General features: G+C 39.5%; 1 protein-coding gene across 3 annotated transcripts in view; it reads right to left on the reverse strand.

Moving 5' to 3' along the window:
- Window positions 1–27,830, reverse strand: part of LOC139708743 (bifunctional UDP-N-acetylglucosamine 2-epimerase/N-acetylmannosamine kinase-like) — a 48,234-nt gene extending 20,404 nt beyond the window's left edge. Inside the window, exons 1-3 of one of the 3 annotated variants that reach the window (XM_071620678.1) lie at window positions 27,696–27,830; window positions 8,623–8,864; window positions 1,080–1,509 (exon numbers count right to left, since the gene is read on the reverse strand). In XM_071620678.1, the coding sequence (XP_071476779.1) occupies window positions 1,080–1,509; window positions 8,623–8,846 (654 nt within the window). In that variant the 5' untranslated portion in view covers window positions 8,847–8,864; window positions 27,696–27,830. Of the gene's footprint in view, window positions 1–1,079; window positions 1,510–8,622; window positions 8,865–12,083; window positions 12,427–27,513; window positions 27,660–27,695 lie in introns of those variants that run through there. The other 2 variants (XM_071620676.1, XM_071620677.1) reach the window with 2 other exon arrangements.
- Between the last annotated feature and the right edge of the window lie 157 nt (window positions 27,831–27,987).

Below are 27,987 nucleotides of genomic sequence, written 5' to 3' on the forward strand. Positions count from 1 at the left end.
TGTGGCACCAAAAAGCTACAGGTGTTTACACGAAGGAGTTGAACCTGCCCTTTGCATCCCAAGTGCTGCAATTTCATTTTTATTTGCTATCCCTCACACATGCTGTGCAAAGCGCACTTGATCACAAAGGCTTCAAAGAAGAAAATAAAGCTGGACCTTAAAAAATAAAACAGAATCACTGACCAGAAATGACTCAGGGCATTCATGTGTGCCAACCTTCTGTAGTCAATTGCATTATGAGTCCTAAAAAACTGATTTTTTTTTTTTATTACTATTTCTCACTTGTTGACATACACTGCCAAGAACAAATTTTCGCAGGAATATAATGAAACACGATCGAGCAGGATTGATTTTTGCATCACGACGCATATTGCAAGAGTCCAAGATTTTTGTGTGTATCCTCATCGAACAATTGATAATTTTTGCATCCTGTTGCAAAAATTGATTGTCATTACCCATCAATTTTGGGTGTGTGTGAATGAGGCTATTAAAATGTCCTTCGCATGACCACACTGCAGCCATGCCTACCTTGATCGTGCAACATGACCAGTCTCATCACAAAACATACAGGAACTAACACAGCTGTGCAAATGTAACTGCGAGCACAACCCAGCTGTAAAGCCGATTGCCTTCAGAGAAAAAAAAAAGTAAAAAAAAAAAAAAAGAACCAGCCCACAACCAGGATATCAATGCCTGACAGAGGTCAACTATAAAGGAGGAAATCGTATTATATACTCTGAGATGTGACGTAAGCTGGAACACCTGATGTCCAAACCATGATTTCAGAATTTGTGGATAGGTTCTCTTGTCATCAATATGGAAAAAAAAACTCAATAAACATGTATAATCAGAAGGACGTAGTGTGTCAAAAAAGGGTAAAATTGCAAACAAACACTATATAAGTGAACACGTGGATTTTCATTTGAGACACACAGTGGTTTTACGGCTGCACCAGGCTTCCAAACCAACGGATAATGTGCTGCGGAACCATTTTCTTTGTTGCTGGTTTTCGTTGTTGTTATATTCTTTGGTTTGGTTGTTGTGTTTTGAAGGAAGAAGAGAAAGACAGAGGAACTCACGTCACAGTCCTGAACATTGGCACTCAACAGTTTATCGTAGGATGGGCACCCCGCTAAGAGGATCCTGTCGTTATCTTCGCACATTGCCAAGAGGCGACGATGAGCACGTTCCGTGCAGCAGATGTGGTAGTGCGCGAGCTTGGACATAGTGTGACGGATGCTGTCGTCGATTGTCCCGCTGACTTCCCCGCCTTCCACATGTACAATGCGAATGTTCATGAGCGCCGCACAGGCAGCTAGTGAGAGGATATCAAAGCGGTCGCCATGGACGATGAGAACATCTGGCTTGAGTCGCAGCATGACGTCCGGCAGCTTGACCATGGCGAGGCCAACAGATTCCACCATCGCGGCTTCATCCTCCCCCCTAACGATCGTGTGGAGGCGGCTGTCGATTCTGATGCCATCTTTCTCTATGAGCCGATATGTGGACCTGGGGTAGGATGTGAAACATAGAATCAAGTAACTGGGACTGCAATCAGTGTAGAACCAATGAACAATATCTGTTCATCACAATACACTACTCTTCCATCAACAAGGACAAAAACATTATATACACTGGTGTTGATACAACCATACACCTCAGAATTTCTATGGATTATCCTCCTCCCTCCCTTCTCCCCCCCCCCCCCCCATCTTTCGACTTCATTCCTGTAAAATACACGTATATTTTTGGTACGAGGACTCACGTTTCTATTCAAAACAATGAACAGAATACAATACAGTGTATACATCACACATGTATTACTTGTACATTGAGTGTGAATGACAAAAACTAGTTTAAAGTTCCTCTTCAGGAAAATTAACATTTGTAAAGTATTTGGTGAATTTGGCAGGAATGGGATGTATCAAAGATGATGTTCCTGGTATTCCAATGAAATACAAGTGTGATGCTGCTTATCACTTCTCTTCCTCTTCGACTTCATCTCTGTCTTTGTTATCAAAACCTTGTATCTCCATTTCCGTTCTGATAAAGAGTAAGAAATATTCTTTTAATCCTTGTGAAATTCTTATAAAATTGAGAATGGCTTATAACGTCAATCATCCTTGCAAGCTGCAAAGTCTCTTTGGCAGATCTATGTACACAAAGTATGTATCATACAAAATTTCAGTGTAAATCAATCTGAAGTATGGGCTATCTGTTTTATGGTGGGACTTATCAGAAAACATCAAAGATTCTCATGCAGCCGGCACCTCTGTGATCATTGCAACCCTAAATAGCAGCACATATTGACAGATAGCAACTGCAAACAATCCCATGTATCACAAATATCAAACTGAGCAATAAAAACCTCATGAGTGTACATTGTAGAGTGTATCGCCACGCCATATTTTGACATTCCTTTGAGAAGCAGAGAAATCATTAGATGCTAGGATCATGTGCAATCTAATCCAATCCAATAAAGTTTTATTGACTAGAACTTGACCGCAGAGCTAAAGTTTGCAGTTTGATGACGTCATTTGTATAGTGCCGTGTGATCATGCCAGGCCCTAGTTTCATTTCAACCTTCTACCAACCAATAATTGTAGGTCAGAGTCAAGCCTGTCAACTGAACGGTGAAGAGTTTATCATCTGTGTTCATATCAGAGGTTACAGGGTCAATTGATTTCCTGCGATAACTAAGTCAAGTTCTGTTCCCTGCAATGAAAGAATATGCACTATTGTGAAGTTCATAAATCTGTCTTGGTAATGATCCGACACACCCCCCAAACTCTAACGATAAACGCCTTCTCATTCCGTCATTTGGCAACAACAGTGTATGCTTAGGGCACGAGGTGTCGCAATCGCTATTGTTGCGTTTGAAACAAGAGTCAATGAATCGATCACACCAACATAAAATCATTGTATCTACAGAGAGAACATTTATTGGCGTCTTGACTTCAGGAGGACCAAATCCAGACTGACTCCCGAACAGGAGTTTTAGCTTGGCATCATTCCCAGCCAAGTATACAAACAATTGACCAGTTGGCTACTTCCATAGTCATAGAAGAGATTAAATAAGAAACCAATACAGGTACAATCGGGCAATACATAGGGTGGTAATTGGAGGGAGGCATGGCTACAACAATAGGACAAAGAGACATAAAGTTGAGACTATTACAAAGGGGTGACATCAAACGTCTAGCTACTACGGGAGGACAGGGTATAGGTTCTTGCATGGTCAGTATAGTAGATGAGAAAAGGGCTACAATTACTGCTTTATTCTAGGCACCAACACTGAGCTTGTATGTGTGTGTCTTGGTTCAATTAACACATAGGGGCTAACTAAGCCCTCCACTTTATGACTTTAGGACAAAGGATATTCAATCTGTACAAGATATATGTGTGGGAGAATACTGATAAGAATTAGGACATTGACCCTGACTATGAAGTGTAACCAGTACACAGGACAAGTTACTGACCTTAACACTACTCCCCCCTTTGAAAAGAGGTATTGTCCTCAATACACAACCTACCACAGGGTGAATTTAGCAGTACGGATACATGACATGGAAAGACAGAGAGAGAGATAAGACACTTGACAGAAAGAGAAGAGAGAAACAAAATCAGGAGGTGTAACAGAATGATAGTGAAGATTTCGTACAAGGTGTTAGAGAGGTTGTCACATTTATCCAAACTATAATTAATAAATAGTCCAAATATTTTATAACTCCCAAATAGTGAACCCATCACAAAACGACTCAAAAATATATTACAACTGACAGCGATGTATAATCATGTACATGTATGTACAAAAAGTAATGACACGAACAAACGGCATGTAACAGAAATAACAACCCAAATTTACATTGTTTACATTTTCACTCTACGTCCATCTATCAACAAATAGCGTTTACCTTTAATCTTTACAGTTACACTATAACATGCACGTTGAAAATCAGAATAAAGACATTGGTTATTGAAGCTTCGACAATCTAAGTTTTGTAAAATGAATAAAACATTGCAGAAGAAAAGATAACGAAGAAGTAAGACAATTGTAAGAGAAGAAAGAGAAGAACAGACAGTATCCTCATTCGAGGTAAACTATTAAACGGAAGAGATGCTACTTTGTAAACACATCGAGATCAAGAGTAAAACGACATGTACAGTGTACATACAATGTGATCGCCATTGACAAGAAAATTAAAGGTTAACCACGAACAGGAGTTAAGAACAGATCAGTACTGTAAAATATTAATTCATTTTAGAACCTTTTGCAACATAAGACCATGGGCACCACACAAATTCCTGTTCATAATGCATAGGTGTAAACATTCTGGTCTCTCAGTGTAATGAATTAAAATAGAAAACTAGAGTGAGGGATGGAATAAACAGAGACAACAAACCCCGATGTGAAAATTGGATCCTGTGCAAATTAAATACCAGCATCAACTGAACAATTCATCATAGTGTAAAACCTAAATTGGGTGACAAGTGGTGACGCAAATCTTGATACCCTTAGTCTACTTCAACATTCTATGAAACAACTACATGCAAAACTCTACAGGAATTTCTCTGCGGCCCGGATATATCCGGCTAAGGCATCTTTGTATAGATGCAGGGCAGATTGTTCCTTAGCCTCAACACAAGCTTGTACACTCTACAAACCTTGGAGCTCAACCTCTACAACACTGGCATGTATCATTTGTACACAACTAGTCAACTCAACTAAAGGGGTACTGTAATTGCATTCACTTGACATATCCAACTAAATTCTATCACTTATGTATAAAAGTTCACCTACACTGGTATGCCAAGCCAGGAAAGATGCAGATGCTGTCATAATTTTTCATACGGTCTATTGGTACAACTGTGAAATATTTTTAACTACCAGCGACCCTTCGGAGAAATCCTCTTGTTATGTTTTTGATAAACTGTAGCTTTATTCACATACGTGTGCTATTACAAGTTGGATCATTGCTGCCTGAAATTTCAGCTAAGGCAACTTTGTATAGTTGCAGGGCAATTCACCAGTAAAAACACGCATATACGAACAACAATGCACATTACTGAATTATCTCTATAATTCTTTAGATCTAGGCACCTTTACTCATTATCTATTTGACAACCCCCATCAGGGTTTCATTTTCGTGCCAATGATAAAATTTCATCACACATTTCTCATTGTGTGTGCATTCCCTATAGAATATCGAAACAAAACACATTACTTGCAAGATTTAGTTGTGGAACTAACTGAATTTCACGAATGTCTTCTAACAATGAAATTTATTACAAGTTAAAAAACCAAAGACCATGTGTAGTTATGAAAAACGTACCGGGAAGAAGGAGAAACACTAATTTGTCAATCACTGCACTCATGTTGTGGTGTGGTCAAAGTCTCTTCGTTGTCATGGTGATATTGTATGTGCCGGGTTTATCTACCTAACGATGTGCTTCCCGTCCAGCCAAGACGTCTCAACGGTCGTGCTCTTACTCATGGAGAACAGCAATCCGCTCACGTTCCTGCCAGCGTTTGTCATGCTCATCCAGCCAGGTCCATGGTAGTTTGGCTTTAAAGTTGTCATCATCAGTCCTGTCGTCACCCGTGTCATCTTGCCTCCAGTGTCATCTCCACGAGGAAAGTCCCCGCCCTGGATCATGACGAGATGGAACTTGCTACCTTGGTATCCGCATACTTTCAAATGAATTGCAAGTGCAGCAAAGTTCATTGTTGGCTTTGGCATCGATTTCAGAAGCAAATCAGAAACATTTCTCCTCACTTCCTTGTCGCTGGTCACGGGGTAAAAGAAACCATTTTTAGTGATCACTGTGTCTACCGATGATTCGATCCCCTTTTTGACATCTGATGATGTAACAAAGTAGACCAGAGCTACTGATGCCAACAACAGAAGAGTAAGGACCTTCATTGTCCTTGTGGTGACGGTTGTCATGCAGACTTTACAGCACACAGAAGTCGCAAGCCTTTGCCTTGTGGTCCATCTTGTTTGCAGGTTGTTGGCAGTGCATATCCAACGTCTTTAATTTTGTGGCATTTCAACGATGAAAGTGCTAGCGTCTCGATGGCATGTATAAGTCTAAATCCCACCGCTGCTCACCAGTGTTGCGTTTGAAACAAGAGTCAATGAATCGATCACACCAACATAAAATCATTGTATCTACAGAGAGAACATTTATTGGCGTCTTGACTTCAGGAGGACCAAATCCAGACTGACTCCCGAACAGGAGTTTTAGCTTGGCATCATTCCCAGCCAAGTATACAAACAATTGACCAGTTGGCTACTTCCATAGTCATAGAAGAGATTAAATAAGAAACCAATACAGGTACAATCGGGCAATACATAGGGTGGTAATTGGAGGGAGGCATGGCTACAACAATAGGACAAAGAGACATAAAGTTGAGACTATTACAAAGGGGTGACATCAAACGTCTAGCTACTACGGGAGGACAGGGTATAGGTTCTTGCATGGTCAGTATAGTAGATGAGAAAAGGGCTACAATTACTGCTTTATTCTAGGCACCAACACTGAGCTTGTATGTGTGTGTCTTGGTTCAATTAACACATAGGGGCTAACTAAGCCCTCCACTTTATGACTTTAGGACAAAGGATATTCAATCTGTACAAGATATATGTGTGGGAGAATACTGATAAGAATTAGGACATTGACCCTGACTATGAAGTGTAACCAGTACACAGGACAAGTTACTGACCTTAACACTACTCCCCCCTTTGAAAAGAGGTATTGTCCTCAATACACAACCTACCACAGGGTGAATTTAGCAGTACGGATACATGACATGGAAAGACAGAGAGAGAGATAAGACACTTGACAGAAAGAGAAGAGAGAAACAAAATCAGGAGGTGTAACTAATGCATGGCCGCTCACAGCTAGAGTTCTGTGGCTCACACCCGTAGCAAAGCGCCAGCAAACTACATTGTACGTGCTGGCCGGCTGCGCTGCGCTGCCGGTAAGTCTCACAGACCAGGCGCGGCGGAGTACTGCAACGTTAACGTGTACGTGTGTACGCGCAGCTACTTTACCTAGCTAGTTGCATGTATCGCGCGGCCTTTTATACCTACTGCTAAGCTGTGTTTTTACTTTTGACTCTGATCTGCTACGTGGACCACAGTGATCCCAAAATCAAGACTTCATTTCAAGTTGAGAAACCGTAATTTGATTATTTTTCTGTGTTTTTATACAAAATCATTTTCGGAAATAGACAAAGTCTAGACCTACTATAGATCTACCGACATCTCAGATCGGCCTAACAGTCAGGCCTAACTCGATCTAACGTAAGCGTAGAATGGGTATAGACCCTGCGGAGTTTGTGATTCCTGTGACTGTGTGGTCGAATCATGACGAGTGTTTGAAAGCAGTACACAGGGTGGTTTACAATTCTCTGCCTAATTGTTACATTTATTTTTGGGCCTTCCTGAGTTGGCGGTCACTAATTTAGTATTGTGATTGTGGACAAGGTGTTGTATAAAACGAATAATTTATGATTTTGTTCGTGCATTGGGGCACGTAATACCGCACTCGGCGTGAGATTCGCCACTGGTCTATTCAACGCGGCGCTACGCGCCTTGTTGAATAGACCAGTGGCTTCTCTCGCGCCTCGTGGGATATTCGTGCCCTATGCACTCACAACTCATAAATTATTCGTATATTATTTAATTGAGTCCAACAGAGAAACTCAAAAGACAGGACAGAAATGACAAAAAAAACAAAAGATCTTGCATCATCATTCGTCGAATTCAATTTCAGTTTCCTTTCCACTGCGGAGCTTTCTGAACTACCAATTACTTTTGAAGGTGTCATTTGACTTTCAAACGTTCGCAATTTTGCACTTCAGACTAACCGATCATTTTTGCATCTTATTCTTAGCATATCAACTGATGAACCTAGGCCATAGTGGATTCCTATATTTGAAGATTGATGGCAGGATTATATGTTCTTAAATTAGTGTATCTATTTTGATACAATGTTCAAGAACAATTGTGGTATCGAGATGTATAGATAACAGGAAATTTTGCATTTATAATCCCAATGATCAACAACACAAATACATATATTCCTTAAAGTTTGTAACTCAAGCTTTACTTTCTTTTTTAAAAGAGAGAATGAAAAGGTTTTGATCTCTAATGAATTGTTTTAAGGAATGTTTAAGGATCAACTCAAACTATAGATTCACAAGTTTATTTTGATGGTCATATGTTTCTTTCAATCTATAGTTGGACATTTGTGTCATTCAAGGCAGTAATTCCTTCCCTCTCTGGAATTTTATAACAAACTTTAAAACCAAAAATCGTAAGTGCACTTCTCTACCTCTTATTTGTGTGCAAAGCATAATAAAAAGCACACCAGATGTCATACAGGTGACTCTTGTTCCAACGAAGTCCTCAGGGTCAGCAGTTTTCTTTTGTTATATCATTTTTTTCAGCAGAAAAATATATCAGAAATATACATAGCTAATGATTTTGGGGTCTGAATTTGAGTCAGACTTGTAACAAGAATCTTGTAAAAGTAATCGTTATAACGGGAGTACAAAGAACTGGGTACACTTCAATTTTCAAAAGGAAAAGAAAAAGATAGGCGGGTTCTGACCCGTAATCGTCGATGAGGTGGCAGCCGATCACGATGGTTGAGAGGAGGAAATCATCTTCCTCCTGAACGGCCTTCATCAGCAGGCCCAGCTTGGAGTAGTCGGCCCGGTTTGCCGTGGCAATGCACACGCGCAGCTTGCGCTTCTTCTCGTCCCCACCTCCCTCCACCTTCTGGGACGAGTTGATGTTGTTCATGATATCCTCACGCCGTTGCTTCTCACTCATGAATCTGGTGTAGGTAATCTGCATTCGTGGAGAAGTTTGACAGAGGAAGAATATGTTTGAGTTATAAAACAGCATTTTAGGATACATTACAAACAGACCTCCAAGTGATTGGTTTGCATACAAACCTAGCCGAGTTATCACACAGTTGAGATCAGTAAGAAAGGGCTTTTAGTGTGCAGACAGGGTCACATGTGTGAAATATTGCATAAGGAAAGACATGTTTTGAATTTCAATTGTCAGATCGATGAGGTCACATCACATTGGATAGAAAACTGAAGACTCAGATTAATGGAGGACAGCTAATATCATTTAAATCATCATATAATCATTTTAAAATGACTAATCCCTCACAATTTCGTCCAATTTGGCATTCATTAAATAGTAGCAAATCTTGAGCTGCTGGTGTGTTTACAAATATTGCCAAGTATGCACAGAACTCTACATACTGTACTTCATGGCATTGATCAACTCATGTCACAAGTCTACATATTTTTTACCAGTAACCCCGATGGAGCAGTGTAGTAGCAATGCCAGAAAAGTGGCCACTTTGATAAGTTACTTGCTGCTGTGTGTGCATTAAGTAGGTAAAGGATAGGACAAGGAGTGTTACAATGCCCCCCTCTTTGTGTGTGTGTGTGTGTGTGCATTTTGTAATATTGGAAAAGCATATTTCTCTGGGGAAGGGTGGTATGGCCTGCAAGAACAGAGTTGGTGGGCAAAAAAAAAATGCATTGCAATTCACATTTTGTTGAATTAGTGTTAAATTTAAGTATGATAATAACACTGTCTCATCATGCACATTACATTGTTCAGATGTCATGCTGTATACTATTGTGCTATTGTCGTAGTCTTTTCATACTTGAGAGAGAGAGAGAGAGAGAGCATTACTATGTGTCATGCGTAAACATCCTTGAGCTACAAATGTAAATGCATTAAATGCCGAATTGAAATAACAGAAGACTTTTTCCCCTAGTACAAATCAATTTAATGATCCTCTATTTGGCAAACACACAGTCCTATGGTTGTTTTTTTTTTCCTTTTTCATTGTAAGCTCTTGCTACGGAATCCTGTTACATTATATATGGTTGCCATGCTCAAAAACCACAGTGTCATTCAATCCTCAAAGACATTCTCTCTGTTCTGTGGTTCGATGATAACAAATTCAGCCACGCAGTGACGTCAAACAAGACATGCCACCATGAATACATCAAGGACAGAGACTAAAAATCACAATTGACCACAGCTGGCATTCAGGGTGAATTTGCTCAACTGCGCAATGCTGGGTTATAAATTCACCCGACCCACCCCCAATCACTGATGATTTGATATGCATACATGCTGCATACAGAGTACAAAGTTCACAACACTTCTTAAGAAAAGAGTTTGCAAACTCCTGCTCCTTTTGTCGCTATTGATAGAGCCCAAAAATCTACTTTGTGGGAGCTCAATGCTCCGTTCTTGTTTTACGTGAACCACCACCAATAACTCAGTGCATGATCAGATGCAACGATTTGAACGGTAAATATAAAAGCATTCTGACGCAGAATGATATGATACGCAAGCATTTTTTTTCTTCAGAAGGGTGTGGTTCCCCACAGTGCAGTCTCAATTCTTGACTGACGTAGTTAATATGAATGGTACATATTAACACATAGAAATTTGAAATACTACTAGAGGGGGCCATGCATGACATCGATGTGGGACTGCAATAATCAAACCATCACTATAAATCTTAAGGAATGATTCAGTGGGATTATATCCAAAAGTATGAGATTCATTGTCACAATGTGGTCAAAGATGAAAATCAATACATTAAAAAAAGAATAACATCACAACTTCCAAAGTTTCTGCACAATGTCTCAAGTGGTTGGAAAAGGGCAAATACAAAAATTTTATTCTCAAAGACAAAGAAATTTCAAAATCTCTACTCTGGAATACAAAGGGCAACTAGAGAAGCCTTGACTTTTACGATTGATGATTGTACACTAGGCAAAATGGCTTCTGAATGTGCCGGAGATCCATACCACCATGAATTTCACAGAATTCTCCTATCAGCAAAGTGCACAGGTGGACTGGTGCTATCGCTTTGGATTTGGACTGAGCATCTTGAGGGAATTCCCCCTTTTCCAAGAAACTCTGCTTCAACTTATCAGCATGTTTCTGTCTTTCTCTCTCTTTCTTTCTGTCTCTATCTGTTTGTCTGTCTGTCTCTCTATCTCTCCTCAATCTCCGTGATCATGTAACTAATCACGAGAAACAGGATATGAAAAGACAACGGTTTCTGCCATTTGTGAGTTGCTATCATTTCAGCAGAAGTTTCCGGTCATTTACAATCTGTTCCTGCGCATCTAAACAACATAAACACCTTGCAACATGATTCTGCACTTCTGCAACTCCTACAATGACAGCAGCATAGATAGTGTGAACATTTGGTTACCTTGGCAATGTAATGGTGTAAATAATTAGCTGCAATGAAATGTGCAACAACAATAACAAAATTCCAAGAAGATATTGATTACTGAAAAACATCAGAACAATAGATATCTTCAAATGTAAATGAATCATTAAAACACACAAAACTGCAATATATTTCAAAAGTTGTAATCATTTGCCTGGTCAACTAGACAACTTTCATGTGCTCAGCATATTTCTTTTTCTCCTCAAAGTGCATCAAAGCTTTTAACAATCCGATTCATCCAATGAAGCTGTTCTTTCCTGGACTGAAAACATTGAAATTAAAGTGCAGTTTCCATACCATCCCTGGGGTGGCTTTATTACATAGAGTTAAACCAAGCAAACAGAAAGATACACATTATACAATGCAAATTCAAATCAGGCCTAAAAAATGGAAGCTATGGCATTGCAAAGTTTCACATATTTTAACAAAAACTGTGATATCAGCAGCAATACTGAATATATGCAAATTTGGTATGATGATGTTATTAGCACCTATCAAGTGTCCAACCAACAAACACAAAAAGGCTTTGTTAAATTTCTTTCTCTGACACAAAGTCAAAAGGACAAGCTTGCATCCTTCACATAAACATTCTGCAATGTTGCAAAAACATTATGCACTACTCAAGCAAGCGACTGATACATGGCATGTATTTAGCCAGATGCTTTTCTTACTGTTTGACAAAACCATGCTGTTCAAAACCTTCATCATTAGAAAATCTCAGTACATTATGTAAATTTATGTCACAGAAATCACATATTTCTTGCTTGTCAAATACGTACCATATGAGGACATGCATAGTAAGGCACACTTGTATGCAATCTGCCACTTGAGCAAAACTGAAAATGCAAAGAAGTCGTCAAATACCAACTTCACACACTATCCACACAGCACACTACCAGGTATACTGCTATACAGCATATAGTTCACTCACAGACAAATGTCAACTATGCCTGACGGTGTGGAAAACCTCACAGCCACGAGTCCAAAGGCAAAATTACTGTCAAAAGACGTAAGCATAAGGCCAGTGACACGAATCAATTTCTAGTGTCTCATTTCAGCAACATATGCGATATAAAGACAAACCTCACTTGTAGTCCCTTTTACACTGCATGATGCTTAGTACTGCACTACTGCATTACTACCAGCTCAGTGCCAGTATTCACAAATTAAAAAAAGATAAATAAACAGTGTATGCGCAACGTACAGAATAGTTCACAATGTATATATGGGGGGCCCCTTTTGTCCTCCTCTATTTTTCCTGCATTCCTTACTGCTTCATATACATGTTGTACATTGTACTACTGCCTATCAGGGTCATCCCACTACAGGGTATCTCAATGCAATTTTTACATTTTGGTGGCGCTGACTACTGTAAAACCCTACAAAATCCTACAAACCTACAAAGGTTTTGTGTGTCAGAAGATTCATTTGCCAACAATAAATCATAGCTGGGGACTATTCAAGTCTCATTTGGTCTTATATGTCAGCAAAAAAAAGAGGCCTATTAATAGAAAAGTCATAACCTCAGGCCTGTGGAGCCGGTTTCTGCATAGTGACTAAATTCCATTCCAAAGTGGAAGAATACTTTCCCTGCTAAAATAATACAAAAATAAAGAAAAATAAATGCAGTTTTTAGAAAGCGACAGCAATAAAAATTGAATGGAGAAAAAAAAAGAATGAACAATCAAATGCTGAAGTCATCAAAATTTCTTGATAGCTTGGGATTGGGGTGACTACATTGTAGGGACATGGGGAGGTGTACCATTCATTGGATCCAGTTTATCGAATGTGTAGGCCCTACTTTTTCAAAAAGTGAAATTGTGTGGAATTCTCTTTAAATAATTCCCTTATATCATTCTATGCATGTGACATCACAAACAGAAGCAGTCTTCTCATCCAACAGTGACTGCACTAAAACTTCAAAAATTCATAACTTTTGAACGCATTGTCCAATTTCCCTCAAACCTTCACTGATGTGTTTACTGATATTGCTGCATTTACGCAAATCCACATGTACAAGGTGAACATGTCCTTTAACTCTTTATGTGCCATGGTGTGAACCCCCAGTGTGCCACATTATTTTGAGACTGTTATTATGCCTTGGGGAAAACGTCCTGTTTTTCAATTATATTTGATGTTTATAGATTTTTCTTTTTGATACCCAGGACCTGTTATGACCAGAGTTGTAGAGAAAATGCCACACTTTGCTTTGATGTAAATTGGGTGACAAATCTATGATTGCTTTTCTTTCAAATAAACAGTTCCTACATTATAGTAGAGGTATGACTTTTGCACACATTACAGTGACAGAAACTTACAATTTACTCACAAATCAAGAAGGAAACATTGTTTGATAGTCAATCACCACATAAAATGCAAGCTACGTGTAACAGGGATGGAAGTGTGAGAAACGCTTTCATCGTGCTGCGGCATTTGGCGATTTATTGATCGATTTGGGCAGGTTTGTGCGTTTGAGCAGAATATGCTACATGTAAGTTGGCACGCCGTCGACTGAGTCGGACGTGCGAACGTGGCACATAAAGAGTCAAAATACTAATTAGCTTCTGCTGAGTTGAAGACTGAGTTAGCCAGGCACATTTACTCATAGGCTGTGACATGCTACATGCTAAAAACATGTTTTTTCTCCCAAGCCTCACAATGAATTAAAACATATTAGACGCAACGCAACTCTGCCACTACCTCTCGCTATTTTCACTATCCTGTGTTCCTTACCCCTTGGGGGTGGGAGGGATACAATTCTACAGCATAGAGTCCCAGAAAAAAAATATACATTTCTGTGGTTTGGGTGATATATTATTTAACGTGAATTTTTTACTACTCATTTTCAGTGTTTCAGAATAAAACATGGTTGAGCCTTTTGCTATTCATAAACATACCATGGTACGCCCTATAGTATAGGCCTATATCAGTTGTATGTAGGCCTAATTATTTCATTTCAGTGGCAGAATTTCCAGAGAAGCCTGTGAACTGTTAGCTTTATCATATATTTGTAAATCGGCAACACGTTTTAAAATCAACATTCTATTTCTCTTCAAAATTGGCAATTCTCTCTTTTTTTCTTTTTTTTTAAAGTGTCTATCTGATCCTGTGCAGACGTAATGAATTTTCCAAATTCCATCTTATCTTTCTCCAGTATCCACAGTATGCAGTGAAATTTTGAGATGCCAACTTAATACTGACAAGATCATTTCTGAAGCAACATACCTCCAGTCCAAAATGGATCAAATTGATGAAAAGAAACCTGTAATTATCAAATATAGCTCTTGACTTTGTACATTTATAAAATATATGTCTAGTATAAGGTGTTAGTGGCTATAACAGCAGCAACAACAACGACAAAGATGATACGTTCGTAGACTGTAAATGTTACCATCTTCAATTTTGAAATTGACTTGCCACAAAGCATCTTTTAACTTCACTTCAAAGGCAACTTGACTTGAGGGTACTGCCTTGGTTCTCTTCCAAGATTTCTTTCAGCAAAAATGTCCTCAATAAGACAAAGTGTGGTCACCTGAGAATAAGAGTTGCAATATACAGTCAGGGAGGTGCCCACATCCCTGGTACAGCTATCTCTTTGGATAAGATCTCCTGGTATACTAAGAGCAAACACTAGGAGTGCCACAGGTGTGACATCCTGCTTTAGTAATGCCCTATACAGCATTACTCTATACAGTACAGTATAAACCAAGGATGGGCAAACTTGTGGCAACTGAATGGTATAGCCTCAACAAACATCCGTTGAACTAATACATGTATTTAGGGATATTGCATGCACCATTGGTACACCTTTTGTACACTTGGGACCATGACTGCAAAGGGTGGGGGGGGGGGGGGGGGGTGGGAGAGACTCGGGGGAGATATTAATTTTACTGAGTATCAAGAATGAGAAAACTTGCATGAACTATTCGTCATCTGCAGTCACACTTCAAATAATCTCTTTTTTCCCCTCAACCATTTAGGCTTCACATCATAATGAAACAGAACCACATTGTTGTACTGTATGCATATAGAGCTTGTGTGCTAGTCCCAAGAGTTCAAGCACATACCCTGACCAGGCTGTGAAAGCATGTGTTGATTACATCACATTATGTACCTTTATTATAGTCCAACATTGTGTAGCTTGATGCTATTTTCCAGCCCAAAAGCAGAGTCGCCGGTCTGTCTAAGAATGTGTATGTCAGCATGGTGCAATGAACCTGCTTGCCTGCTAACCAGGACTCACTGCCAGCCTGGCTAAATTAACGGGTCATTAGCCTTTTTTGCAAGGGGCCTCTGAACAATTGAACTGGCCATTCAAGTGGGAAAAATATCTTCTGTAATGCCGTGCATACACACATACAGTGTCCAACGGCAATCTTCATACAGCAAATCAGGGAAGTGAATAATGTTGACTTGATGTACTAGAAACTGATACCAAGATTAGACATTGTTTGTGTGTTTTTCAATGAAATTCTATTAATAAGAAGGAAGGAAATGGCACTGACGCTCTGTAATTCTAAAACAATGCAAGCGTGAAATTCCTCATTGATAGAGTCTTTACAAAGTGAAGGCCCACATGAGAGTACTTTCAGAAGCTTGTCTAAAGGATTTCAGGGAACTCTCCAATTTTGTCTTCTGCGTAATTTGTTGGACTGATGTGTAAGAAGATTGCTGATTGGAAGGAGAGCTGCAGAGTATACTGTAAAAGTGGAAATTTTCGCGGTGTTGAAATTTTCGCGCATTTCGCGGAACCAGAAACTAGCGCGAAAACAAAAGCACGCGAATATTTTTGCTTGCCATACGTTCCTGTGCGTGATGTCTTGATTCCGCGGAATTAAAAACACGTGAAACTCTTCTGACCCGGCCTAGCGCGAAAAATTAGTCGCACGAAAATATCCACTTTTACAGTAGATACTTGGCTGTGTTCATTTACACATGGCTCAGCTGCAAGCATCCCCCTCCTACCCCCACCTCCATGAATGAAACCCTGGAAACTTGGATATTACCTGGAAGCAGAGACTGCAAAGGGAAGTATGGAACAGCTGTGACATGACAAAACCAAAATCAAATATGAGAAAGGATCAATTCCTAAGTATGCATTTTGTATATTTTTTCCACTACTTACATTGTCATGTTTGTACCTATGTAACTTAAAAAAAAAAAGGAAGGAAAAACAGGAGAAGATCATTATGTTCCATAAAGATTGAAGGACCAATTTCCTAGTACTGCATACATGTCAAAAACAAAATTTGATGAGTACCTTTATGACAGATGCTATTCTTAGCAACCACAGAGAAAGCATGAACTTTCAATAGTAAGGACAGAAGTCCAGATAGGGGAAAATACAAGATTTGATGCAATGAATTTTACGCAAAGTTTGTAGATATCCAGAGCAAAATGAATCAAAAGAAAAAAAAAAGTTATATCAAATCTCAATCAAGAGATATGCAGGACTGACTGACAGAAGGACACACAGACAACCAAATGACTCCTGAATCTTTCAGGGTGGAGGCATATTCAAGTCTTTATTCCTGCAAATAGAATACTCAAGTTTTTGCATAATTTTGCAATTTGATCCAGATATTTGAATATATATAGGTCTATGCAAGGGAGGGCGTGGCAAGCTAACACAACAGTTTCTGTTTGGGTTGGGTTGGGTTGGGTCAGGGCCATTCCAAGCGTTTTTTCACTGCCGGTAACCAGTCATTTAGTGCAACAACAAAGGGACGTAAAAGAGCGTGACATAAAAAAGTCAGCACACCATGATCGTATGATAGTATGATTTTGAGACACAAAGCTGCTATCAATGGCACTACATACAAAAGAAAAACAATTATCTGAGAGGGAGCCTTCTCATTCAAGTTTCATGGCAAACACTGTTGCAAGCCTCCAGAAGAAGAATGGAGAAACACATGCAAGATATCTGGGCAAACTGCACAGAACTTTATGGGCTTGGTATTCTTCAGACTAATCATCACCTATGGCCAATCATCTACATAGGAGCTGGCAATTGTCCATGGGACACCTAATCTTCAAGATTAACCTTTGAGCAAGGGTTCCATTCAATGATTAAACTTCAAAACCAAGTGTTGTGATGACTCCATTACTCTAGGACAGCACCACATGCAATGTAGAAATACACACAGTAAGACACGCATCATTAGTGATAAACCAAGGAGGTATTCTCACTAACACCTCCTTGGATAAACCCAATACTGTGCCATGTAATGTACTGCACGCGCATGTACTGTATTTATGTTCTGGAGATTGACCCGAAAGCTGGGGGGGGGGGGGGGGTGGGGGAATAGGTTTCGATGAGCTGTCACACTAACTTTCAAGTTTGTTGTGTCCACATGACTCCACACTACAAGTGGGGACCCCTGCAGCTCATGGATAGAGCATAAGGTAAACCATGAAAAACCATGTAATTTGAATCTTTGACATCTTGAAAGATTGCAAACTTTGAAGTTAGTCTGTATGGAGCTAAAGCACAATCTCTATGTTGAAACAATAACAATCGTGCTCAAAACGTACGAGCAAAGCTTGAGCATTCGGAAAGATGATCACAGGCCTTGAATTTCATGAAATTTGGGTTAAGGCCACTTTTTTGAGGGGAACAAAGGGGAACAAATGAGTAATTAAGGGGGTATTTCAGCCCGTAGGAGGGGCATGGGGGGGGGGGGGGGGGATTGCCAATGGGCAGTGGGTATTTTGAAGCTGTATTTTTATAATCTATGCAGCATCATCTAGTCAATGTCATCTGTAAATACTTCTGGTTTAATAAAAAGATTAATTTTTTTACATTTCCAGCAAGCATGTTCTCGCCATTCTCAAGGGAAATTTCCCTTGAGAATGGTGAGAACATGCTTGCCGAAATGTCGCAAACACCACCATTTCATTTTGTAGAGCATGCTGAGACCAAGAGAAGTTACTGTCACACCAAAACCATTACACTGTCCTTGATGGCATCAGCCATGCAGCTTTGTATGGCTCTTCCCCCAATTATTCAAGAGGTACATGTAATTATAAATTGTGTATCTGCCGCTACCAAGCTAACTTCAGAGAAACCTGAAATACACTGTGCCGTACACTCCAATTGCCCTTCATCTGGTCATCGTTGACCAATGAATAAAACTCAACAGTGATTTCTACAGACATAAACGAAAATGAAATTTGTAACCTGGAGGTATGGGTGTTGACTTTCCCGAATCACATCAAATCTCTTTTACCGTCACAGATCACTGAACAAAATACAGACAGTAAACTGCCGTGATGGACACAAAGCAAACGTGGCTGGGGCAAACAATGGCAAGGCTTTCGTTGCTAGGTCACACATGACATCACAAAATTGCCATCATTTCATACATGACTTTGCCAATGGCTATATTTGCCAAAGGAGTTGCCAGAGATTTCTTGCTCACTATTCCCACATATGGAGAAACAAGAATGTTTGGCCTATCTCTGTGTCATGGGTAAGTAACAATCAGTTCTCATGAGGCTTCGATCAATTTTTTTTTTTTTTTTTTTTTTTTTTTTTTTTTTTTTTTACAGGTCAGTAGTTTTCTCAGCACCAGGTTGTATGGCTTCCCCTTTAATGAGAATGTACACAATCAAAAAAAAAAGGAAAACAGAAAGAAAGAAAAAAAAACAGATCTTTGATTATGAAAGTGTCTTTTGAGTTGGCTCAAAGATTCTAGAGCAATTACAAGGAAAGACGCATTAAAATCAAACAAATGTTGAAGAACCCCATCATACTTTCAGACAAATTTCTCAATGGTGCTGAGTGGGTTAAACCATTACGTGAAGTCAACTCAAGAGTGCTTTGTATCAAACTGCAGCAACCTGCTTGCTCAGTTGATAAAAGAAACAAACATGATGAAATTTAAGAAACTTTGAGGACACATTTAACGACAGTTGAGATGACATAAATTGTTACGTCTAATTTAAACTTTCTAGGTAGACTTATCGAGAGCATCTCAAAGTCATTGTGTCATGGGGGTTCCATCTTTGGTAGATTTGAGAAAGCAATCTTGGCAATAATGGTACGAGTTTGGGACAGCCATTTGTGCATTAGCATAACAAAAACAGCTAACATATTGTTGATTTATTAACACATGCTTATCTTCTTTCTTTTCTGTCTTTAATGGGGGAGGGATGATGCCTCCTGCTCCTTGTATCATACTATTTAAACAGATAATACCAAATTAAACAACAACAAAAAGAGAAAAGAATAAGAAAAAAAAAAAACTCATCAGAACAAATGGGATTAATATGTACTGCACTCACTGAATGGGAATAGAATACATTGTACTGCTACCACTAGTACACTCTACTGGCCATTCAGTACATCATCAGCATCAACATGGGTCACTGATCTGTTCCACCCACTCATGTTTGGCTTGTAACGTTGGCAGCAAAAGGTGCTTTGATCTCCTCAGGAAAGCACTTTATCATAGCCACACACTTCCCTGACCCACTGAACAGAACTGGTCTTTCATCTATAAATTGTGCACACAGGCATCTACCAAGCACTCTCACCAGTCCTTATTTTCTCAGTCCTAACTCCCTTTCCTGCAAAAAAAAAAAAAAAAAAAAAACGAAAAAAAAAGACATATAAAAACAAAATAGACAAGAAAAACCTTATGCACAGGGATGGAATGATGCACTGTCTATTAAAACAAATACAAGTGTACACTATACACAGAGGTTTCCAAACAAAATTCATTTTGTTATTTCTTACTGGCCTGTCCAAACACACCCATCCTGTGTCACCAAGAAAACCTGGACACTACGCTGTCACAGAAACCATAGGGACACAGCTCTGGTGGTCGCTTTTCTCACACTGGGCAATGCAAATGCTAAGCTTCGCTACCAAGGTGTATGGTTGTGTTCACACTCGGCAAATATTCTCATAATCAAGCATCTAGTTCCTCGTTTAGGTAATTAAAATGCATTTAAAAGAAAACTCCCAACAGCTCCTAAAAACTCAGAAGTTCCAGGAAAATTGGTTCTTTAGAGAATTTCTCTCTTTGCTGGCAATCTTTCTGCACTCCCCCCTTTTTTTTGACATTTGCAGGACTGATAACATCCATCTACCAAAATTAAGAAGGTTCCAAAAAATCTCCTTCAAAATTACTTCCCAAAGATAAGATTTGCACTGTGAATACAGCTCATGATGCAGTACTGTGCACTACATTCTTACTTTTCCATGCACAATGAAAGATTTATATTTTGAGGTTCTGTTACCCGAACGATGACCTTGTCATAATTTTGATATGCTTCCCTTTTGCCATAATGCAGGAAGTTTCTAATACAGTACAATATAATGTCCCTGACTACCCTGGTACAGTATACTGAGAAGTTAATCAAAATGGACAGACATACAGGTATCTGTAACATATCATCCAATCTAAGATTGTAAATCTTAGAATTGATAATCAGTTTTAATTCTCACAGATGCTAGAAAGACATTTAATGAGTGACATTATTAAGTACTCAAGAGATTCTATGCCGACTAGCAATGAGTATGGCTTACTTGGTTTAGCAGTGAATGAGTCATTCACTTGGCTAAATGTCAAATCTTTTCTTAACTCTGAAATTGTTTTGGGTATCGATGCAAAGTTCCACTGTTTTGCTGACATGGTGGTACATGTACGGCTAAATTGTCAAAGTAAATATTCCCACTCTCGTTTGTGGTTAGACTCTGAGATTAGTATTATGATTGAATTGCACAGATGGTCTAGCAAATGCAATGCAAACTAACAAAATACATCAATCTTATCACATCCATACCATTACCAATGGCTGCATTAAGCTCACATCTAAATCACAAATAAAGGAAATCAGAATGAAATATTGCTTTTAGTTAAAGACTGTGCATACATGTAAGAGCCATTTGAGGCTCCAATTCAAATTATGCACTTTGTCAGAAGTACGTAATTTAAGACCTAAATGTAGATATCTCAAAGTCACTAAACAAAACTGCACCAAAATCACAGGATCTGTTCTCGGAAAACATCAATATGAACATCAGCATGTTGTCCCTTTTTAGAACAGACTCACTCTTAACCAGTGGCGTATTTAGGAAAAACGGCGCCCGGGGCAAGCACAAAAATTGCGCCCCTAATTTCTGAAAAAGTGTTCAACCCCAACCCCATCCCGGTAGGGACTTTAAAAAAAGTCCACATGATACACTTTTTCAAGCACTTAAAAGGGGTCTTTTGAGGGTGATTTAAATGTAATGAACTTTGATAAATTTTGGCGAGCGAGCGCAGCGAGCGAGCTGAAAATTTTGGTATTTCAGCTTACAAAACATGGAATTCTTGTCATTTTTTGCTAATCAAATCTTACCAAATCAAGATATAGTGACGGCCTTAAAGATAACGATTTATGAGCAACAACCTGCATGAGGAATTTAAAAAGTACTCTAAATTAGTACGCGCGTGTTAGCCGAAATTTGTATATTTCTACGTCATCATCATGTTTTGTTCTTATCTCTTTTTTCTTTTTTTTGGATAAATTTTGGCCAGCGAGCGCAGCAAGCGAGCCGAAAATTTTGGTATTTCAGCTTACAAAACATGGAATTCTTGTCATTTTTTGCTAATCAAATCTTACCAAATCAAGATATAGTGACGGCCTTATAGATAACGATTTATGAGCAACAAACTGCATGAGGAATTTAAAAAGTACTCTAAATTAGCACGCGCGTGTTAGCCGAAATTTGTATATTTCTACGTCATCATCACGTTTTGTTCTTATCTCTTTTTTCTTTTTTTTGGATAAATTTTGGCCAGCGAGCTCAGCGAGCGAGCCGAAAATTTTTGTATTTCAGCTTACGAAACATGGAATTCTTGTCATTTTTTGCTTAATAAATCTTACAATTCTAATCAAGATATAGTGATGACTTTATAGATAACGATTTATATCAAGAAACTGAGGACTTATAATACTAGTACGAGCGAGTGAGCCGAAATTTGTATATTTCCGCGTGATCATTACGTTTTGCTCTTACCTTTTTTTATTTGTTGTTTTTTTTTGCGCCCCCCCCATATGTTTGAAACGGTTGTCGTCCTCTCTTGATACAATCGGCGATTGCTTCAGAATGAATGAAATTGCAGCCGCTGCTCCGTGTAACATTTTTCCTGCTTAATATAAAATGACATGTGTGAACACAATAGACATTGTCATTTTGTGTGCTTCATCGTCACGTTTTGTTCTTATCTTCTTCTCTTTTTTTTTAATAAATTTTGGCGAGTAAGAGCGAGTGAGCCGAAAATTTTTGTATTTCAGCTTACAAAACACTGAATTCTTGTCATTTTCTGCTTATTTAATCTTACAATTCTAATCAAGATATAGTGACGGCCTTATAGATAACAATTTATACCAACAAACTGTGGACTTGAAAAAAATACTCTAAATTGTACGAGTGAGCCGAAATTTGCATATTTCCGCGTCACATATACGTTTTGTTCTTAACTTGCTTGATTTTTTTTGCGCCCCCCCCCCCCCCCCCCCCGTATGTTCGAAACCGTTGGCGCCTTCTTTTGATCCAATTGGCGATCGCTTCAGAATGAAAGAAATTGCAGCCGCTGCTCCGTGAAACATTTTGCCTGCTAAATATAAAATGACATGTGTGAACATAATAGACATTGTCATTTTGTCCGCGTCATCATCACGTTTTGTTCTTACCTTCTTTATTAATATAAATTTTGGCGTGCGAACGCAGCGAGCGAGCCGAAAATTTGTGTATTTCAGCTGACAGAACATGGAATTCTTGTGTGAACACAATAAACATTGTCATTTTATCCGCATCATCATCATGTTTTGTTTAAATTATCGTGTTTGATTTGGTTTTCTGCCCCCCCCCCACACCATTCTTCCTCCCCCCCCCCCCTTCCGGGCGAGTTTTTTATTTCTTCTTCTTCTTCTTTTCTTTTTTCTTTTATTTTCTTCTTCTTCGTTTTTTTCTTCTTTTTTTTCCCGTATTTTGCGCCCCCAAGGAGTGGCGCCCAGGGCATGTGCCCCCCTTGCCCCCCCTAGATACGCCACTGCTCTTAACGAGAGATTGCAGCATACACTGCCTGCACAATCTAAAACTGAAACAAGGAAAAGTAGAAATTACGCGGTGCGTAACATATGTCCCCGCCGGAAGTAGCATTTTGTAACAAAATGTGCAATATAGGTAAAAAATCAAGGTCAAAGGTCAAAGAAGTCAAAGGTCAAAATTCTGTGTAGAAGTTTTGAAGCCCTCACCTAGTGCCATCACATAAAGCAAATGGAATCGAAATTGGGTTAGAAATGGCGAAGGAGTAGCATTTTGTAGCCAATGTACAATATAGGTCAAAAATCAAGGTCAAAGGTCAAAGAAGACAAAGGTCAAAATTCTGTGTAGAAGTTTTGAAGCCCTCACCTAGTGCTATCACATAAAGCAAACGGAATCGAAATCGGGTTAGAAATGGCGCAGGAGTAGCATTCTGTACATAGCAAAATGCACAATATAGGTAAAAAATCAAGGTCAAAGGTCAAAGAAGTCAAAGGTCAAAATTCTGTGTAGAAGTTTTGAAGCCCTCAACTAGTGCCATCATATAAAGCAAATGGAATCGAAATCGGGTTAAAAATGGCGAAGGAGTAGCATTTCGTAGCAAAATGTACAATATAGGTAAAAAATCAAGGTCAAAGGTCAAAGAAGTCAAAGGTCAAAATTCTGTGTAGAAGTTTTGAAGCCCTCACCTAGTGCCATCACATAAAGCAAACGGAATCGAAATCGGGTTAGAAATGGCGAAGGAGTAGCATTTTGTAGCAAAATGTACAATATAGGTCAAAAAATCAAGGTCAAAGGTCAAAGAAGTCAAAGGTCAAAATTCTGTGTAGAAGTTTTGAAGCCCTCACCTAGTGCCATCACATAAAGCAAACGGAATCGAAATCGGGTTAGAAATGGCGAAGGAGTAGCATTTTGTAGCAAAATGTACAATATAGGTCAAAGGTCAAGGTCAAAGGTCACGACTGAAATTCTGTGTAGAAGTTTCAAAGCTCCCATGTAGTGCTATCATATAAAGCAAACAGAATCAAAATTGGCTCATAAATGACAGAGAAGTAGCAAATTGAAGATTTTGATCACACACGGACGCACACACGGACACACGGACACACGGACGGACGGACAGACGGACGGACGGACACACGGACACACACACGTACGGAGCCCGTTTCATAGTCCCCTGCTCGAACTCGTTCGGCGGGGACAATTAAACGTTAACATTATGTGATGTATCATTCAAGTACAGTGCAATCCTGTTATATCGAACACTGTTATAACGAAATTCCAGTTAAAACAAAGTAAAAATTCCAGCCGCAATGTTATCCACTCTATGTATTCTTATTGTTTATTTGTTTGGTTATATTATAACGAAATTTCGATATAATGAAAGAAAACTGCAGGTCCCAAGGATTTCTTTATAATGGGAGTCCACTGTACGGTGTATTTTGGTGAAACGCACATCGCCATAGTTGATATTACATTTTGTACGCAATACGGTACTAAAATTCTATGAAATTACTCAAAGCAAGAAAAAATGCTCAAGATTCTAACAGAATCGTAAGTTCAGTGATCAATACGAAATTTTGAAGCTTTTCCCATGAAACGTGATCGATGTCATTAAAGGACAAGTTCACCTTCATAAACATAAGGATTGAGAGAATGTAGCAATATTAGTAGAACACATCATTGAAAGTTTGAGGAAAATCAGACAATCCGTTCAAAAGTTATGAATTTTTGAAGTTTTTGTGCAGTACCCGCTGGATGAGAAGACTACTGCAGTGTATGAATAACTTAGATGTCACATGCGTACAACAATATAAGGAAAATATAAAGAGAATTTCACAAAATTCCATCTTTTGAAAAAAGTACACATTCCCCTGACTCGTTACCGATAAATGTTATGGGTAATATTATTCCCCCTGCCTTTAGAAAGAGACAAGTCAATTGCTCTTTTATTATGCGAAAAAAGTGAAAATATGTTGAATTTTCTTTTATATTTTCTTTATACTGTTGTACGCATATGACTCACAAGCTGTAGTAGTCTCCTCATCCAGCGGTTCCAACACAAAAATTTAAAAAATTCATAACTTTTGCATCGATTGTCCAATTTTCCTCAAACTTTCACTGATGTGTTCTACTAATATTGTTGCATTTTCTCAATCCTTATGTTTATGAAGGTGAACTTATCCTTTAAGTTGGGCACTAAAAGTGCTGCATCTCACCACCCAGCGTCCTCATACACGAAGCAAATGTGTGCTGAGGTAAAATACGTACAGTCCTGCGCAAACCCTTTTATGCTGGGTGGTGGTTTCAGGGCCCTGGCGATGTGTGGGCACCTTTAGATAGATCTACCGGGTAATAAATGGGACTCCATGCAGGAGCTGCCAAAAATCAATTCGTGCAAGTGTCCCGTGGCATCCAGCACAGACAGCATGCAAGCCCTAGAATAAAATGCTGTGTAAAGAAATCTCCACCTGTGCGTGTGCAAGCTCACTCTGAAAATACCAAAGTTTGCATGGCTTGAGAATAGTAATTTGGAATAGAGAGTCTATAAAAATGCACAAGATGTCAGACTTCAGCTCATGGTGCTGATTCGTGCATGAAAAGGTGAGAGCCACGGAAAAAAAAAAAAAAAAAAAACATGTAAAATTTTGATTGGGATCAGGCCAATAGTTGCGGCAGCCCTGCACTGAGTGAACCCACTGGCACCCTAGGCAGAAAGATCTGTCTGTCTGGAGGAGCCTTTTAATTTTTTACGTTATCGGTTCTCGGGATTCCATGAAGCCAAACGCAGCCTCTGCGGAACAGATCCCCAACAACCAGATACAGATTGATCTCTCGGTCAACTGGCGCCTGTGTTTCAATGGGTTGCTGCACATCGGTTGATTAAAACTTGATTTATCCTAGATCTTTGTCAAAAAGTGCAGACAGAATTTTTTTTTTTTCATCATGGAGAGTGGAAATGTGTGTGTGTAGACCCTCATTGTGAGAAGTTGCAACATATCGAGATGGATGAGAAGTAACGTCAGTTACCATATGGTCGCCACTTGTGTGTATTTCCTATGCACACCCGGTTGGCGAACTAACGATAGGCACTGAATTAGTTCGCCGCCCATAGCGCGCCATGTGATACGTATCATCAGTGTGTTATACACAATCTTCAATGTAGGAATAACGATGCATTGTGCATCATCACGTTTGAAAAACTTTGTTGATCTGCCACTAACCCCAGTGCAGGGCACTGTAACCAGTGCCCCGACGACTTGTATGCAATTTACTGTTTAGTGAAGTAATCAAGTGCACTGCAATGCTTGCAATTCTGTAAACAACTCATCGTTCAAAACGACACTTGGTAGGATGGATGGAGGGGCGGTATGTATACCCAGTCATTGGGTGTCCGGACAGGCTGTGGGACTGGACGCGTACTGTAAAGTGCATCTGATTTGACATTGACACGCCTACGTAAACAGTTGTTTGTCAGTGAGGAGCTGTGCGTAAATGCGTATTCAAAGTAAAATAAGCAAGTCAGTACGCGAGAGTCTTAAATGTCCGGACACCCAACCCCCCATCCTACCCGCACCACACACGCACATCACACACGGAGGCAACATCAGTGCAACATCCATCCCTTCACAGCCCGTACCACACATCAGAGCTAACCCTCTGTTAAACGTTAGAGCAGTTCCACCACAGCTGCACAGCTAACATTCATTCATAGATAGAATTAGAAACCAACACTACACTAGTCACTACACTACAGCACAGCCTAGTTGGTAGGGTAGACTATCAGTATCACTACCACCGCGGTGACCAGTCTCTTAGACCGTTTTTATAGGAACATATGCTATGCCACCATATCATGATTGATTAATTCAATGGCAATGCACAATAACAGTTGTTAGAATCTAACACTCGAACAGCTAACGTTACAGTTACACTAACTAAACGTCTTTGCACACCATATCAGTTTTACTAGATGTGGTGTCTATGCGACGAAGGCCTAACTTACCGGTGTACTACCGGTAGTAAGTTAAACCAATCATCACGATCATCTATAAACCGGCATCTCGTTAATCTGTGATTTAATGTAAGTTCGCTTTGGAGTGAAGCAAGATTTAAATTCTAATAATATCTACAGCATATTCCAAGTGGCCTACACAGAGAATACATACATCATGAGGGTCTTTGACGTCGAATTGTGTAGATGAAGCGTCTAATAGACGTTTCTCTTGGGCGGCCCCCGACCCTGGCATCCTCTCGCATTCTCCGGTTACTACACGTTTTAGCGACGATGAACCCACGGCTTGGATACCGGTACGCTTCTCAAATATTAATGAATAAAAAATCTACTAACCTGCGCACAGTAGATATAGCAACCAGGTTCAAGCTCTCTCGCTCCTCGACCCCGCCTCTTCAATTTTTTTCCTCTACGCGCTTGGCTCTCTGAGCATGCACAACCTTCGTGACAATTTTTGCTACCAGGATTCCCCGTTTTCTCGCACTCTGTACTGTGTGTATGATGAGAACAATCACCACGCGACTTGGACTTTGCCCATCTTTAGCATCCGTATGTCATCATCAAACACAAACGTGCGTGACGCCCTCAATGTGCCTTGAGATTTGTACGCACCGTCCAGCGTGCGAAT

Source organism: Diadema antillarum, unplaced genomic scaffold (genome assembly GCF_040938485.1).
Source record: "Diadema antillarum isolate AM-2024a unplaced genomic scaffold, OU_Dant_1.0 seq00001370_RagTag, whole genome shotgun sequence".
NCBI classification, from domain to species: domain Eukaryota; kingdom Metazoa; phylum Echinodermata; class Echinoidea; order Diadematoida; family Diadematidae; genus Diadema; species Diadema antillarum.